At 37.6% G+C, this 16573-nt stretch overlaps 1 protein-coding gene across 1 annotated transcript; it reads left to right on the top strand.

Annotated features, from left to right (window-relative positions):
- The first annotated feature begins 2446 nt into the window (after window positions 1-2446).
- Window positions 2447-3085, top strand: LOC145139670 (3'-5' exonuclease-like). The gene has a single exon (XM_079073412.1). The coding sequence runs from the start codon at window positions 2447-2449 to the stop codon at window positions 3083-3085; it is 639 nt and encodes a 212-aa protein (XP_078929538.1).
- Window positions 3086-16573: the final 13488 nt, after the last annotated feature.

The following is a 16573-nucleotide window of genomic DNA, read 5'->3' as shown; positions in this document are numbered from 1 at the left end:
AAAATATTTTATGTTATTTGGATTAACGTTTCTATATTATTAAGTTAGTTAATTTCATTTTCGTTTTATGGTTATTAAACCAAATGTTTTTTAATTTTTAATGAATTGTTATGTTATTTTAATTTAGTGTTATTTTTTTTTTGTTTTATGTGATTATTTAGATTTTTGAATTTTTTTTAAAAAATAAAAAAGTTGGTAGATAAAACATCACCACATCCTAACTCATAGGTAAAAAATGTAAAAACTACAAAAGCTCATTACTATATAACAGCCTTTTACCATTAAAAAAAAAAATACACGACCCTTTAACCTAATTACTCAAAAATAAAATAAAATGAAAGACCTTAACGCATTGATTATCGGAACCACGTGGACCATTTATGTAATTTACTCTTTAATGTATATATATATATATATATATATATATATATATATATATATATATATATATATATATATATATATATATATAGGGTGAGGTCCAATAGAGAACCATAATTAACCAAGGAACCAATCGTGCGCGTCGGAAATCATAACGATCAACGGCCAAGGAAATAGATGTACACTTTTACATTGGACGCACACACACCGGATTATACCAAAAAATCCACCCTTTACAAAAATACTCACCACTTTTTTCGTTTAAAATTTTTTTTAGGCCATGTTTTTTATCAAAAAAAAATACCGAATATACCGTTGTTCACGATTTTACATTCTCTTTCCATAGAGTTCAATGATGATATATAAAAAACGAACTTTTTTTTTTTGAAAAAAACCCACTTCGTTTTCTTTAATTAAAAAAGTTAAGGTCTATTTTTTACAGAAAAAAATTAATAAATATATCAAAATTCATATTTTTTTGTACTTTTTAAACATAGATTCATATTCATGTTAAAAAAAATCAATATTTCATTTCAGATTCACATTGTGAACCTGTTCAGATTCATATTGTAAACATGTTCAGATTCACAGTGTGCATAATAATAAGTCAGATTCACAGTGTGAATCTGAACTGATCGGAGACATTGTAAATGTTAAAATTTGAAATATTTACAGTTTAGATTCACAGTGTGAATCTACACTAATCAAGGTTTTTTTTTGTGAACCTTTTCAGATTCACAGTATACATAATAGTAACTCAGATTCACAATGTGAATCTGAACTGTTCGAGATTTTTCATATTGTGAATGTTAAAAATTGAAATATTTACAGTTTAGATTCACAGTGTGAATCTACACTGTTCGAGGTTTTTTTTTTAATCGGTGTTGATGTTTATTAATAGAGTACAAAAAATTAATATTTTTGGTATAATTGGTTTTTTTTTTGATAAAAATAAACTTAAATATTAAAAAAACTAAGAAAATTATGTGGGTTTTTTTCGAAATTTTTTTTTTCGTTTTTTATATATTATCATTGATCTCTATGGAAAGATGACGGAAAATCGTGAACAACGGTATATTCGGTTTTTTTTTCGATAAAAAACTTGGCCTAAAAAAATTTTAAATGAAAAAAAGGAAGTGAGTTTTGTTATAATCCGGTACATGTGCGTCCATTATAAAATTTTACAACCCTTCCTTTTGCCGTTGATCGTTTTAAATTCCGACGCTTTGGATTGGTTCCTTGGTTCATTGATTAATAATGGTTCTCTATTGAACTTATATATATATATATATATATATATATATATATATATATATATATATATATATATATATATATATATATATATGGTGAGGTTCAATAGAGAACCATAATTAACCAAGGAACCAATCTTTTTTACAACTTTTAGAACTTATTTTTTATCAAAAAAAAAAAACTAAAAATACAGAAATTCATAACTTTTTATCCTTTTTCCAATGATATCAAATTCGATTTTTTTTACGTCAAATTCACAATGTGAATCTTTGAAAATTCACAACGTGAATCCGAAAAATATTTTTCACATTCACAATGTTAATATATGAATTTAGATATTTTTAGATTTTTTTTTCGATAAAGAATAAGCTCTAGAAATTGAAAAAAATATTTAGTTCTTTGAAGAACCAATAATTATGGTATTCTATTGAACTTTATATATATATATATATATATATATATATATATATATATATATATATATAGTTTAAAAACAAATAAAGTGAGCTAACAACATAACGTCGGGAACCGCGGAGAGTCGACTAAACTTGCCATTTGTTCGATGAGACTTTGGACTTCAACTAATTGACATATAAAGCGAATACTTATATTTAAGAGGATATAAAGTGTAATATTTTACATGAATATAGCAAACTGCCACGCGCAAATGGATTAAGCGAAAATTCTTTCTTCAACTGGGTTAAACCACCTGGCATCTTTCTATAAAAGCTCCAGTCCGCTTCCATTTCCTTCAACCGTCTACGACTCTCTCACACAACCAAGCGCCTCCGCAGAAGCCATAACCACCGCAATGACGTCGATGAGCATTTTCGATCACAAAGTTCCCGACGATGACCACGACTACTACGACGTCACATTCTTCGAAGATACCATTTTGACCTTAGTCACAGCCAAACCATCCTACGTCGACTTCTGGATCAACGACATCGAACGCATCCACCGCCGCCGTCTCCACTCCCTCGTCGTCGGCCTCTTTATTGAGTGGCGTCCTAACCGTCGGAATAACGTAAACCCTGTCGCCACCCTCCAACTCTGCGTTGGACACCGCTGCCTGATTTTTCAAATCATCCACTCCCCTACAACCCCGTTACTCAGAGACTTCCTCCTCAATCCTTCCTACACCTTCGTCGGCGCTGGCATCGAGGACGACGTCAAGAAGCTGAAGGACGGTTACAACCTCGACGTTGGGAGGACGATGGACTTAAGGGCGTTGGTTACGGAGAAGTACAATCGGCCGGATCTTGGGAATGTTGGGTTGAAAGGATTAACCAGAATTGTCCTTGGGAAGGAGTTGATCAAGCAGAAGATCGTTTCGAAAAGCAGATGGGATAATCGACGGCTGTCTCCGGCGCAGGTAGAATATGCATGCATCGATGCTTTCTTGAGTTTTGAGATCGGTAGGATCTTGATTTCTGGGAATACGAACTGATTTAGATTTGATTTCGAAATCTATGATCTATGGTACTTTTTTGCAAGAAAAGATTAGGGTTCTTGATACTTCTTGATTGATTTGCTGGTAGATGTTGATTGTTTGATGATATAGGGTTTAACAAAACAATTTGTATATGACGTGGAATGAATAAAGTTCAGAAAATTTAGTGCATATTAATTACAATATACTTATTTATTTTCTAATAGAAAATTCATTTGATAGCATGGCTTTATCCATTTAAATGTAGACCATATTCTTTGTTATTTGTATATTTAATTTTTGACCTATATTAAGTTGTTAACCATTAATTGAACAAATGGACGAAGTTTTGGAGGGAAAGATGATAGTCATGGTTTTAAAATGATCTAAAGTGTAAACAACTGGAAGCAACTTTGATTACAGATTTATATATTGAGTTCATATTGTATACTATTACCAACTAAATCCATCATTAGAACTTGGTGTCGATTTGGAATGAAAGGATATGAAAGGGAATGCCATTCCTTCTAATTTCTTGTTTTTCATTCCCGCCATTTCAGGCTGGTTTTCTTGGTTACATATGAATAAATGAATTAACTTTGAATGAAAAACAAAAATGCGTTCGTTTAAAAAAAATGATTTGTGAATATCAAATGCATTAGAAATATGTAGTGTAACTGTTTATTTACTTTTGAAGAAAATTTAATATCGATAAAGTTTACGATTTGTTGTAAGAAATATAAGTTACAAAATAGTTTTTTCTTTTATTATATTTTCATCTATTAGTAAAAATGATAAATGATTTATTATTTTATTTTGACAAACTTTTTAAATAATGTGTATTGTATTAGTGGTATTTTTATTATTATTATATATATATTAAAGTTGTGGAAGAAAGGAATAGTAAACTTGAGATACTTTGTCCAAGTTTAGTCCCTTGATTTACATATCCGGTCCCTGTACTTCTTTAATTAATTTATTCATGTCCTTTTGTTTGTGTTCCATTCAACTTCTCATTTTTTTGGCAGAATTGGTCCCTGTATTATTGTTGGAAGTTAGGAATACTAAATTTGGATGTTTTTTGGCAACTTTGGTCATTATTCTTTACCCATTTTGACACTTTTGGTCATTGCAATCAATATTTTTACACTTTTTTGGAACCTTTTAATATTTAAAGTTTGGCCACAAAACTTTAACGGTTTGACAACTTTGATCCCTTTTCTAAAAAGTTGCTAATTCCTACCCCTTTAATTCTTTAGCCATTTTCACACTTCTGGTCCTTGCAGTCAAAACTTTTACATTTTTTGTCCGGGGCAAAGCCCGAACTTTTCATCCTTGCACTTTCTATGTCTGTCATATTTATCAATTCGGAAACAACATTGAAAGCTTCTGGCCCCCGCGTAGCGGGGGTAACCTTCCTAGTTATTAATTAAATTTGTTCCATTCATTTGTATGTTGTTAATTACGTACCAAACAACATTAATCAATGGTTCATTCCAATAAAATAACTAAACTTAAAAAGGAATGATAATCATCCATTTCAATATCTTGTTTATTTTATTACTAGGTGTAAGACCCGTGTACTATATGAGTTGTTTAAAAAAAAGTTAAATGTCAAGTTCTAAACGTTAAGCATTTTTTAAATTAAAATTTTGAAATAAATACAAACGAAATGATAAATAAGTAAGTTATTCAATCTATAGTAATAAAAATTATGATAATAAATTTCAATTTTTTTTAATACAACTATATTAGATGTCATATTGTTAAGTTTACCATCATTCTCTAAAATTAATCATTTTATTAACTGTAGACAATACAATATATAACGGTCCATAAATGAACATGGGTTGTCTTAAAAACAACATCACCTTCAATAGTGATTGTTGTTAACGCTTGTTTATTTTCATCGCAAAACATACAAAAATGGAAATTGACTTCTACGAAATTCTTTTATCCGAAGTCGTCAAATACATTTTTGGAATTAAAATATGATTTTCTATATTTCTGGATATTATCTCAACTTCTATAACATGTGTAACACCCGGATCAGGTATGTATTATCTTTAATAGTGGGAAGTTATAAGTTTCAGTAGTTTCCCTGCTCACGACATGAAGATTGTCTTTTCACATAGTGAGGACTAATCCGGACGTGTGCATCATTTAAATGTCCACGACGTGAGTAGTATAGTGCTCACGACGTGAAGGCGGCTGACGACCAAAAACCATAAGTTTTCGGCATTTAAGGGAATAAGAGGGCTAGGGTTTCTCACCCTCAGCCTCTATCACTCTCTAAGATTCCAGAAACCCTAATCTTACCTCTCCATAAGATCCTTTGTCATTTGGTTGCATTCATAGCTTGTGAGAGGTAGAAAAGAAGAAGAATGAAGTACTCTAGTGTTGGTGTGGGCAAAGAATCAGCATCATCATCATCTTTTCTTGCTTTTGGACCCTTGAAAGTATCAAAGGCTCCAACTTTATTGCTTAACATGGGTAGATCTTGAGTTGTGTCCATTTTATTGATGTTATTGCTTGATTAAGTGGAGTAGATCCATAAAGTTGGCAACTTTATGGATTCTAAGAGTCCCAAGAACCTCATAGTGTTCAGATCTAGAAGTTGGTATAGATATGAGGCATGCTTGCAAGTTTGAAGCCCATTTCTTCCCTTTTTGACCTAGAAAATGGATGATCATGTTTGGTGCATGCATGGCCATAAAAGAAACATTATTATAGACCTTAGGGATCCCCTTTAGCTTCTGTAAGAAGTGGACTCGAAGACTTAATGGAATAAGGACTTCAAATGGTGATTTTTAGCCTCAGACAACACTCACGACGTGGGGTATGAGATTTCATGACGTGAGAAGCGGAGCTATCCCGTTTTTGTTAGGACCCTTGGAGGTCACAACGTGAGAATGGGTGCTCACGTCGTGATGCCAGTTCAGGTGGTTTCTTTGACTGAGTTGACCAGTTTGGGTTGAGTCGAGTGGGAATCGGATCAGGTTCGCTGTCACGACGCGACCAACACTTGGCCACGATGTGAGGATAATTGACTTTGACTTTGACGAAGTTTGACTTTGAGGGTATTCTGGGTATTTTGGGATTTTGATGAAATTGGTCAATTGGTCGGAATAGGTGTCAGTTAGAGAGATGAGATTCGGAGTCGAGACATCATCAGCTTCTATTCAGTTTGCAATGTGAGTCTTCCTTACTGTACTTTCGGGTCGAAGGCACCAAGGCCGGCCCATTGGATTGTTATCTTGGTTTATTTCTTGTTGCTATGCTGTAGTGATCTGTTAAACCTGTATCATGGTATATAGGATGATGTCACACCCCCAAACCAAGGATGGCGGAAACGTCCGGGGGTGGAGGACTTCATGTATAGTATCATAACAACAATTTCAATAGTGATCAAAGTAAACATAACCAACATAAATATAATTGAAAAAAACTTACATCATTGTATGAATTACATGTTTACGAATCAATTACATTATGTTGACAAAATATGAAATGTTTGACGCCTTAACGTCCCATCCTCAAAAGCACTTGTTTACCTGTTTAGTGATTTCCTGAGAATACAAGTAGTTTTGAAAGAGTGTCAACAATTAAGTTGGTGAGTTCATAAGCTTTTGTATGTAATTATGAAAACCTTTTCTTGTAAAAGTAGTGTTCGTTCCAGAAAATCCAATATTTTCCTTAATGTGTAAATGTAGTCTTAAAACCCAAAGACCGCAATGTACAAGTAATTTGTCATACTTATAGTAAAACAATGCAAGTTTAAATCGACATAAACTCGTTTGATTTTAATGAAATCCCCGTAAATTCTATGTTTGTTAATACTTAATGTGAGTTATTATAACCATGCTATGACCTAGTTGGCCTGAAACGACGTTCTTCAGGCGTTGGAAATGTTATGACATTTGTCACCCCAGACCTGCCGGTCTAGCTGTTGCATGCAGCTAAGGTGTGGGTTTGTCAGACCCAATATAGATCTATATACAAGTATCACGCTCTCCCTCCAGGAGATTCTGGTTACAATACAGGACTTATTTGTAAAATGAAGCGAATGTCTCACAGAAGTCATTAACGAATTTACATTTAGTGTAATGAAAATCCGTTTTGTATAAATGTACCCTTTAGTAATGAGTTTGTTATGTAAATGTATCATAAACTATACATATTATAGTTTATCACAACAAGGGTAGTAGTAGTGTTCATAAACTATATTTGTCATAGTTTACCGAATGTTTGTGTATAATGGATGTAAACTTTGTTTATAAAGATTAATTTATTTACCATACTTATGAAGGTAAAAATCCATTTGTTTGCTGATGTATGTCTAATTACCAAGACAAAATGACATATAATGTAATAATATAAAATCACATACTGATATACACCTTGCTCAACAAGTTACAAGGTACGAATGAAATTGATGGTATTTTTCTAATGATAACATTTCTGTTTCTGTTCTTAGAAAATTTATAGAAAAATCATCAAAGGTCTAAATCAAAAACCGCAAATTTTGTGAGTTTAGAATATATGTCTAGTTTGTTCATAAATTTTCTCATGATTTTTAATGATCTCCAACTTGTGTGAAAAAGTCCACAATCACAGACTGGTCCGGATTTGTTCTTGAAATGATAGGCCGTTTTGTAAAAATCACCATAAATTGTAGAAAAATCATATGGAGATGTGCAAGTAGTCATTTTAAAGGTATGAACCTGAACTATTTGCACCTAAAACATTTTTGAAAACTAAAATGTTTAAGTTGACCAAAACAGTCTGTGACTGGAGTTAAACTTTTCTGTTGAAGACTGTTAAATGAGTTTAGTTGTGATTTTGGTGTTTTAACTTGTATTCCACCCCCCCCCCCCCTTAAAACTTAAGAAAAACATGAAAAGATGGGGGTATGAACTCATCTTATGTGTTCTTAGAGGATGGATGTTGGAGAAGAGAAGTGTTCAACTCAAAAACACTTAGAAGATGCCTTGACGAATCGAGAACCAAGAGTGGAAGAAAGCTTGATGATTAACCTTGGAAGTCTTGAAATTGAGAGAGAATGGTGTAGAAAATGAATGACTTAAGCCTTGTATTTATACTAGTAAGAATTACTATTCATATATAATTCTTTAATAATAAGTGCTAAATGTTGACATTCTCCATATAACTAGTTAGTGTATATGACATATTCATGATGTAATCATGACAAATGTTTCTAGAAGATGGTTAATAGTAATTGGCTAATAATAGTAATTTTTAAAACGTAAATAGTAAATAGTAGGTAGTAAATAGTAAATAGTAAATATGATGGGATTTTTACAATTGTCATATTTGTAAACCCCGTTAAGCCATGTTTAAGAGTCTTACACAGCCCCCGATGATTGTGCAATAGTGTTTTATCGCTTTGGTTCGTTGTTTAGCACTATTAAGGCTAAGGAAAATCAAACACACGAATTTTCCAAATGATGTTTTCTCATTAAAATAGCGAATTGTACAGTGATCACATAACGTAAACCCTAACATACAAGGGTTATTGGAGTTGACCGGTTTGACTTGTTGACTTTGTTTGACTTTGACTTGACCGAAATTTGACGGTTGTCACATCATCCCCCCGTTAGAAGGAATTTCGTCCCGAAATTTTCATTTTGACTAGGATTTCAAGAGTTTGGGAAGAGATGTGGATACTTTTGTTTCATCTGATCCTCGCGTTCCCAGGTGAATTCGGGTCCTCGTTTAGCGTTCCAGCGGACCTTCACAATGGGAATATGACTTTGCTTTGTTATTTTGATCTCTCGATCCATGACTTCTACCGGTTCTTCCACGAAGTGGAGACTCTCGTTGATTTTAATTTCGTCGAGAGGTATCACGAGGGTCTCGTCGGATAGACATTTCTTTAAGTTCGATACGTGGAAGGTAGGATGTACGTTATTCAGTTCCTGTGGCAATCGTAGTTTATATGCTACTGGCCCAATCCTGGCAAGGATTTCGAATGGTCCGATATATCTAGGGTTTAGTTTTCCTCGTTTGCCGAAACGTATTAAACCTTTCCAGGGTGAGACCTTTAATAGTACACGATCCCCAACCTGGAATTCTAAAGGCTTTCGTCTGTTATCCGTGTAACTTTTATGTCTGTCTCTAGAAGCTTTTAACCATTCTCGGATTTGAACTATCTTCTCTGTAGTTTCCTTTATTATCTCCGGGCCAGTGAGGGTGCTATTAGGGACTTGTCCCTTAGCTAGTTGTGTGTCACCCACTTCAGCCCAGCACAGAGGTGACCTGCACTTGCGGCCATAGAGGGCTTCAAATGGTGCAACTTTGATGCTAGTGTGATAACTATTATTGTATGAGAATTCGACAAGTGGTAAATGGATATCCCAAGATTTACCAAAGTCTATCACACACGCTCTAAGCATGTCTTCTAGCGTCTGAATAGTTCTTTCACTCTGACCGTCAGTCTGTGGGTGGTAGGCTGTACTCATGTCCAACCTAGTTCCCATAGCTTTCTGTAGTGACTGCCAGAATCGTGACGTGAACCTACTATCTATGTCGGAGATAATGGATATCGGTACTCCGTGAAGGCGCACTATTTCTCTAATGTAGATCCTTGTCAGCTTCTCCATTTTGTCTGTCTCTTTTATTGGTAGGAAGTGTGCGGATTTGGTTAACCTGTCGACGATTACCCAGATGGTGTCAAGCCCACCCGTGGTCTTAGGCAACTTGGTAATGAAATCCATCGTAATCCGCTCCCACTTCCACTCGGGTATCTCTGGTTGTTGAAGTAGTCCCGAGGGCTTTTGATATTCTACCTTAACTTTGGCGCAAGTCAGGCACTTGCCCACAAAGGTAGCTATTTCAGCTTTCATGTTCGGCCACCAATACATCTTCTTGAGGTCTAAGTACATCTTGTCTGAGCCGGGATGCACAGAGTAACGAGTTTTATGAGCTTCGTTCATGACAACGTCCCTGAATCCACCAAATTTTGGTGTCCAGATCCGTTTCATGAGACAACGAACCCCGTCATCCCTGACTTCAAGATTTTTATCCATTCCTCTCAATGCTTCACCTGTCCTGTTCTCTGGCTTCAAGGCTTCCTCCTGAGCTTCCTTGATTTGTGCGGACAGGTGTGAGTGGATGGTCATGGTAAATGCCTTTACGCGGCGGCCCGAGTACTCCTTTCTGCTTAAAGCGTCTGCAACCACATTGGCCTTTCCGGGGTGATAACGAATCTCGCATTCGTAATCGTTTAGTAATTCCAGGGTTAATGCCTTTGCCTCACGTTGAGTTCCTTCTGATTGAGGATATGTTGGAGGCTTTTGTGATCGGTGAAGATGGTACACTTAGTGCCGTAAAGGTAATGCCTCCAGATTTTTAGGGCGAAAACCACTGCTCCTAATTCAAGGTCGTGTGTTGTGTAGTTTACCTCATGCGTCTTCAGTTGTCTTGAGGCGTAGGCAATGACTTTTCCTCGTTGCATTAACACACACCCTAGACCTTGGTTTGATGCATCGCAGTAAACCACAAAGTCTTCGGTTCCATCTGGTAGGGATAAGATCGGAGCACTGCATAGGGATTGTTTTAGTGTTTGGAATGCAGCCTCTTGCTTATCTCCCCAGACGAATGTCACCCCTTTTTGAATCAGGGTGGTGAGTGGCTTTGCGATTTTGGAGAAGTTTTGGATGAACCTCCGGTAGTAACCGGCGAGTCCTAAAAATTATCGGATCTCCGTGGGTGTTCTTGGTGCTGCCCAACTTTCAATTGCCTTGATTTTTGAAGGGTCCACATGGATTCCTTCCTTGTTGACTACATGCCCGAGGAAATTCACCTCTCGGATCCAGAACTCACACTTTGAAGACTTTGCGTATAATTTCTCCGCTCTCAGCGTCTCCAGGACTCGACGTAAATGTTGGCCGTGTTCTTCCTTACTTCGGGAGTATACTAGTATATCATCGATGAAAAAAAATTACGAACTTGTCTAAGTAAGGTCGACACACCCGATTCATCAGGTCCATAAACGCAGCGGGTGCATTTGTTAAGCCGAAAGGCATCACTACAAATTCGTAGTGACCATAGCGCGTTCTGAACGTCGTCTTGGGAATATCCTCCTCTTGGACTCGTAGTTGATGGTATCCAGATCTAAGGTCAATCTTCGAGAAGAAACACGCTCCTTGTAGTTGGTCGAAGAGGTCATCGATTCGAGGCAAAGGGTATCGGTTTTTGATGGTGAGTTTGTTTAATTCGCGGTAGCCAATACACATACAGAACGACCCGTCCTTCTTCTTAACAAACAAAACCGGTGCTCCCCAAGGCGAGAAGCTTGGTCTAATGAAGCCTTTGCTCAGTAGTTCGTTCAGTTGACTGGACAGTTCCTGCATCTCGGCTGGAGCTAGACGGTATGGCGATTTGGCTACGGGGGTAGCTCCAGGAATTAAGTCGATTCGGAATTCGACTTGTCGAGGAGGGGGCACTCCGGGAAGTTCTTCTGGGAATACATCGGGGAAATCGCAGACCTCCGGAATGTCCTTGATGTCTTTCATTCCTTGACTCTTATCTACGACGTGGGCTAGGAAGGCGTGGTATTCCTTGTGGAGATACTTTTGAGCCTTGATACAAGAGATGATCTGAAAGTTTGTGTTAGGCTTGTCGCCATAAATGACGAGAGCTTCGCCACTCGGCAGATTAAGGCGAACGGCCTTTTCATGACATAGGATTTTCGCATGGTGAGGGCATAACTAATCCATGCCAATGATAACGTCAAAGCTTTTTATGGTGACCGGCAAAACGTCGATTTGGAAAGAGTGGTTATTTAAGGTGAGGGTACACCCGGTGTAAATATCGTTAGTGTTCTCTGTTTCTCCGTTAGCCATTTCTACGGTGAATGTGTCTTTTAGTGTTTGTGGTGTTTGATTAAGCAAGCGTTTAAATTGGTGGCTCACGAAACTTTTCTCCGCGCCACTATCGAAAAGAATGCATGCGTAGGTATTGTTGAGGGGAAACGTACCGGTAACCACAGTTGGATCTGAGACGGCTTCCTCATGACCTATTGTAACGCCCGGGTTTCGGGGCTAAGCATTTTTAGACGATGTAATAGTCTAGATCAACTATTGTAACTCTTTTTGAAGTAATAAAGATGAAATATTTGAGTATTATGTGAATTATGTGTATTTATGTGCTTATTATTTAATTATAAATGTATAATTAATAAAGAATAAAAATAAGCATCAAAATTTAAGTGTGAAATAAGTCTGATATCTTTACATAAAGTTGTAGTGGTTGAAACAAGGAATCCGGGGATATAAAGAACGCCGAAATCCGATTTATAACGAAGAAGTTATGACCCGCCGAAGTTTTACGACAAAACCGGCACGACACCGGGAAGCGTAAATAGTGAATTTATGATGGAGCGACTTTTAGCCTTAGTGATCTAAACCAAAGTTGTAGTATATGTTAAACCAAGAAAATCCATCAAAAGAACGCCCAAATCTGACTTCGTATGAGGAAGTTATGATTTTTCAAAGTTTCGGCTTAGCAGTGTATAGCCCGAAACTCGAATTTTAGTTCGAGCGGTTTTTGGCTTACGCGACCTAAATGAGAGTTGAAGATATCATTAATAAGAACTCAATGGTAAAAAGACAGACGGAAACGGATTCCGTATGAAGGAGTTACGAATTCTTCGCAGTCATTTAGCAGTCTAATCTCCTCCTACTGTTAAATTTAAGATCGGTCGAGAATTAGCCGATAGAGTCTAAATGAAAGTAGTGGAGCACTAAGCAATTAGTGGAGCACGTAGTGGAGCACTAAGCAGGTAGTGGAGTACTAGTGGAGCACCCAGAGCACTATAAATTGAGGCTCGGGGCTGCCTCATTCTTCACACCTTCAACCCATACTTTCACTCTCTATACTCTCTCTATCCATTCAAGCTGAAGCTCTGCCCGCAAGAAGCCCGGTTTTAAGAAAAACTCGCTGTTTTATCGAGGGATAATTGTTTTTGAGATAACAAAGCGCTGTTCAAGGGCAGAATCATCACCTTATCAAGTGAGTGCATAGTTACTTTCATCTTACACATAGATATGAAGTATTTTATATTAATTACGTGCTATGTGTGCATATTATCTGAATACTTGCTGCCTATACTGATGAAAGATTTTTATACATGTTTTAAATAATTTAAACTGTATATGTATTTGATATCTACAAAAATGTTGGGGTAAAACATGGGTAGATGTAATAAGACAATGTGTGATAAAATGATGAGAGGCCTCGATGCTGTTGTTGTTGTTGATTCTGTCATCTAGCGGAGTATGGATGACGACCACAGACTCTTCTAGACAGTCCAGTGGAACGCTAGCAAGCTCGCAACCTGTAGGTGTTTGTGAACGATGTGTTCACCGGTGTACTCCATCCCCCTCATGGTTGCCTTTAGGACATTTATTGCTGAGGAAACCCCTTGGCAGTAGTGTCCATCCCGATGTTGATCCTTAGTCTAGGTCCCTTATGGTAGGTGTTTTAGGGACGTAATGTGAGGATAACGGGAACGGGTAATCGGGTTATTGTTGGTTGATGAAATTAATAAACTTATTTATTGTGGGTTGAAAACCCTATGTGCACACCAGGCTCCCAAGCCTGACCCACTCAGTTTCTTGTATTACAGGTAGTGGCGCACGAGCATAGATATTTTTTTTGGGATGAGAGATTACGGATATAGGCCTGTAGATATGAATAAATGTAGTAAGGCTTATATTGTACTGTTTATGCTTTTGATCTGTATTGAACATGACATCCCGAGGTTTTTAATGAAATACATTTCTACGGAAATGCTTTGATAAATCTTTATCATATTTTATTTTGGGAACAAATTCCGCAACACTTTTATTTAAAATGTTACTCTGATTTTTAAACAAAGCATAAACAAAATCGGTCTTTTCTGGACGTGAAAATGGGGATGTCACAGTTGGTATCAGAGCATTAGTTTAAGCGAACTAGGAATTTGTAGGATTTCTAGACTTAAACTTAGAATGCTAAGCGATGATTGTGAGGTGTGAGTACTAGCTTATTTTAGGAATTGTGCCTAAAATGCTTTTATGTGCTAAATGTTTTGTGCCTGATATGACGATATTTGTTCGGATCTATGGTCTGTTGCCGACCGGATCTGGAAACCTTATGTGTTTAGGATTCTAAACGTACGACTACGATATTACAACTAACATGTAACGTTTCGGAGTGATAAGGGGAATTTAAACGCCTATCATGAATAAATATCTAAATTCACCTAATTTGGTGTATAGATCGAAATGGCAAGAACCCGAAGTGGAGCTGGAAACGCAAATGGAAACAGGAATCAACAGCCTCTTCCCGAAGTGATTGAGCAGGTGCCGATAGTCGAAGTTGCACCTGAGCCAGTCACAATGGATGCAATTCAAGCCATGATTCGAACTATGATGGTGGAAGAGAGGGAAGAAATGAGACAATTGTTGCTGAATAACAGAAGTGAACCTTCAATGCCTGTTGAACAACCCGAACGAAATGACAGAGAGTCAGAAGAAGGGAATAACAGTCGCACTGTCAGTCAAATGGAACCCCCAGTGGTAAGAAGGAATGACCCGGGGAGGGAAATCGACTGAGAGGGACGTATGTATAAGAACTTCTTGGGTGCGAAACCACCAAGTCTCTCAGGAAGCCCAAAGCCTGTTGAGATTATGGATTGGATCTCCGAGATGGAGATGGTGTTTGAGAGCTGCGACTGCAGCGAGAAGCAGAAGACCGTCTTCGCTGTGAGACAATTGAAAACTGGAGTCTTGAGCTGGTGGAAGCTATTGGCAGATACAATGCCGCGAGGAGAAGCTCTGAAAATGTCATGGGATGAGTTCTTGGAACAACTGAAGGCGCAGTACTGTTCAGAAATAGATCTGATTGATCTGAACAATGAATTCCAAAACCTGAAGAAGGGAAGAATGAGCATTGACGACTACGCTATTGCATTTACAGAAAAGATGAAGTTGTTTCCATACTTAGTGCCAACCGAACTTTCCAAAATTGAGAAGTTCGCAAATGGACTGCCAGCCGACTATGGCCCAACAGTCAAGATGGCAACCACTCTGAAATCAGCTGTTCGAGCAGCTAAGAATGTGGAGACCCAACAAAAGGAAAGGGGTCTGGAGAGGGCCGAGGTTGGTGAGAAAAGGAAATTCGATGGATCTTCAAGGTCCAACAAGAAAAGTAAATTCTCAAAGTCCGGTTCGAAGGGAGGAGGAGCCGAAGCAAAGTGGTGTGACAAGTGCAAGAAGAAACACTCCGGAAAATGTGACGGAGAAGTCACCTGCTTTAAGTGTGGAAAGACCGGGCACTATGCCAATGAATGCACCCTCACCAAGAAAGTCTGTTATGGGTGTGGCGAGGAAGGGCACATTTCGAAGGATTGCCCGAAGAAAAAGGAGGCAGGAAGACCCAACATACCACCGAAGCCGAAGGCGAGAGCCTTCCAGATGACGCTCGAGGCTGCAAAGGAGGCAGCAGACGTCGCTTCAGGTACCTTTATTGTAAATGGATTACCTGCCAATATACTATTTGATTCCGGAGCAAACTATTCCTTTGTATCGTATAGATTTGGAGGGAAATTAGCATTGCCTGTAGAAAAACTTGATAATTCCCTAATTGTGGAAGTTGCCAGTGGCAAATTCGTACCTGTTAGTAATCGTATTAAGAACATCGTCATCGACCTAAATGGAAACGAATTCCACGAGGAGTTATTACCCATAGAGTTAAACGGTTTTGACATCGTTCTGGGAATGGATTGGCTTAGCGCCAACGATGCTGAGATTCAATGCCGAAAGAAGATAGTAAGGGTAAACCCACCCGGAAAGGAGTCATTTATGGTGTACGGGGACAAACATCGAGTAAATTCTGGAATCATCTCCCTGATAAAAGCCAGAAAATGTTTGTCCAAAGGATGCGCATCATATTTGGCGTTTGTTATCGATGCTAAGAAGGAAAAGAAAAAGGTGCAGAATATACCGGTTGTGTGTGATTATCCGGAAGTCTTTCCCGAAGATCTTCCCGGATTACCACCTGATAGACAAGTGGAGTTCAGAATAGACTTGTTACCAGGCACAACACCGATAGCGAAAGCACCATACCGATTAGCACCGACGAAGATGAAGGAGCTTATGATGCAACTTCAGGATTGTTGGACAACGGTTTCATTAGACCGAGTTCATCACCCTGGGGAGCTCCGGTGCTATTCGTGAAGAAGAAAGACGGAAGCATGAGAATGTGTATAGACTACCGAGAGCTGAACAAGGCAACGGTAAAGAACAGGTATCCATTACCAAGGATTGATGACCTATTCGATCAACTGCAAGGTTCGAGCTATTTCTCAAAGATCGATCTTAGGTCAGGATATCATCAGCTGAAGGTGAGAGAGCAGGATATCGAGAAGACTGCATTCAGAACGAGATATGGACATTACGAGTTCTTGGTTATGTCGTTTGGGCTAACCAATGCTCCAGC

The sequence above is a fragment of the Lactuca virosa genome, chromosome 9, assembly GCF_052849685.1.
Source record: "Lactuca virosa cultivar CGN04683 chromosome 9, Lactuca_virosa_CGN04683_v6, whole genome shotgun sequence".
In the NCBI taxonomy this organism is placed as follows: Eukaryota; Viridiplantae; Streptophyta; class Magnoliopsida; order Asterales; family Asteraceae; genus Lactuca; species Lactuca virosa.
This window is presented reverse-complemented; position numbering and strand designations above follow the sequence as displayed.

Coding starts and splice junctions, on each gene's coding strand:
- LOC145139670 (XM_079073412.1), top strand. CDS start 2,447: ATGACGTCGATGAGCATTTTCGATCACAAAGTTCCCGACGATGACCAC.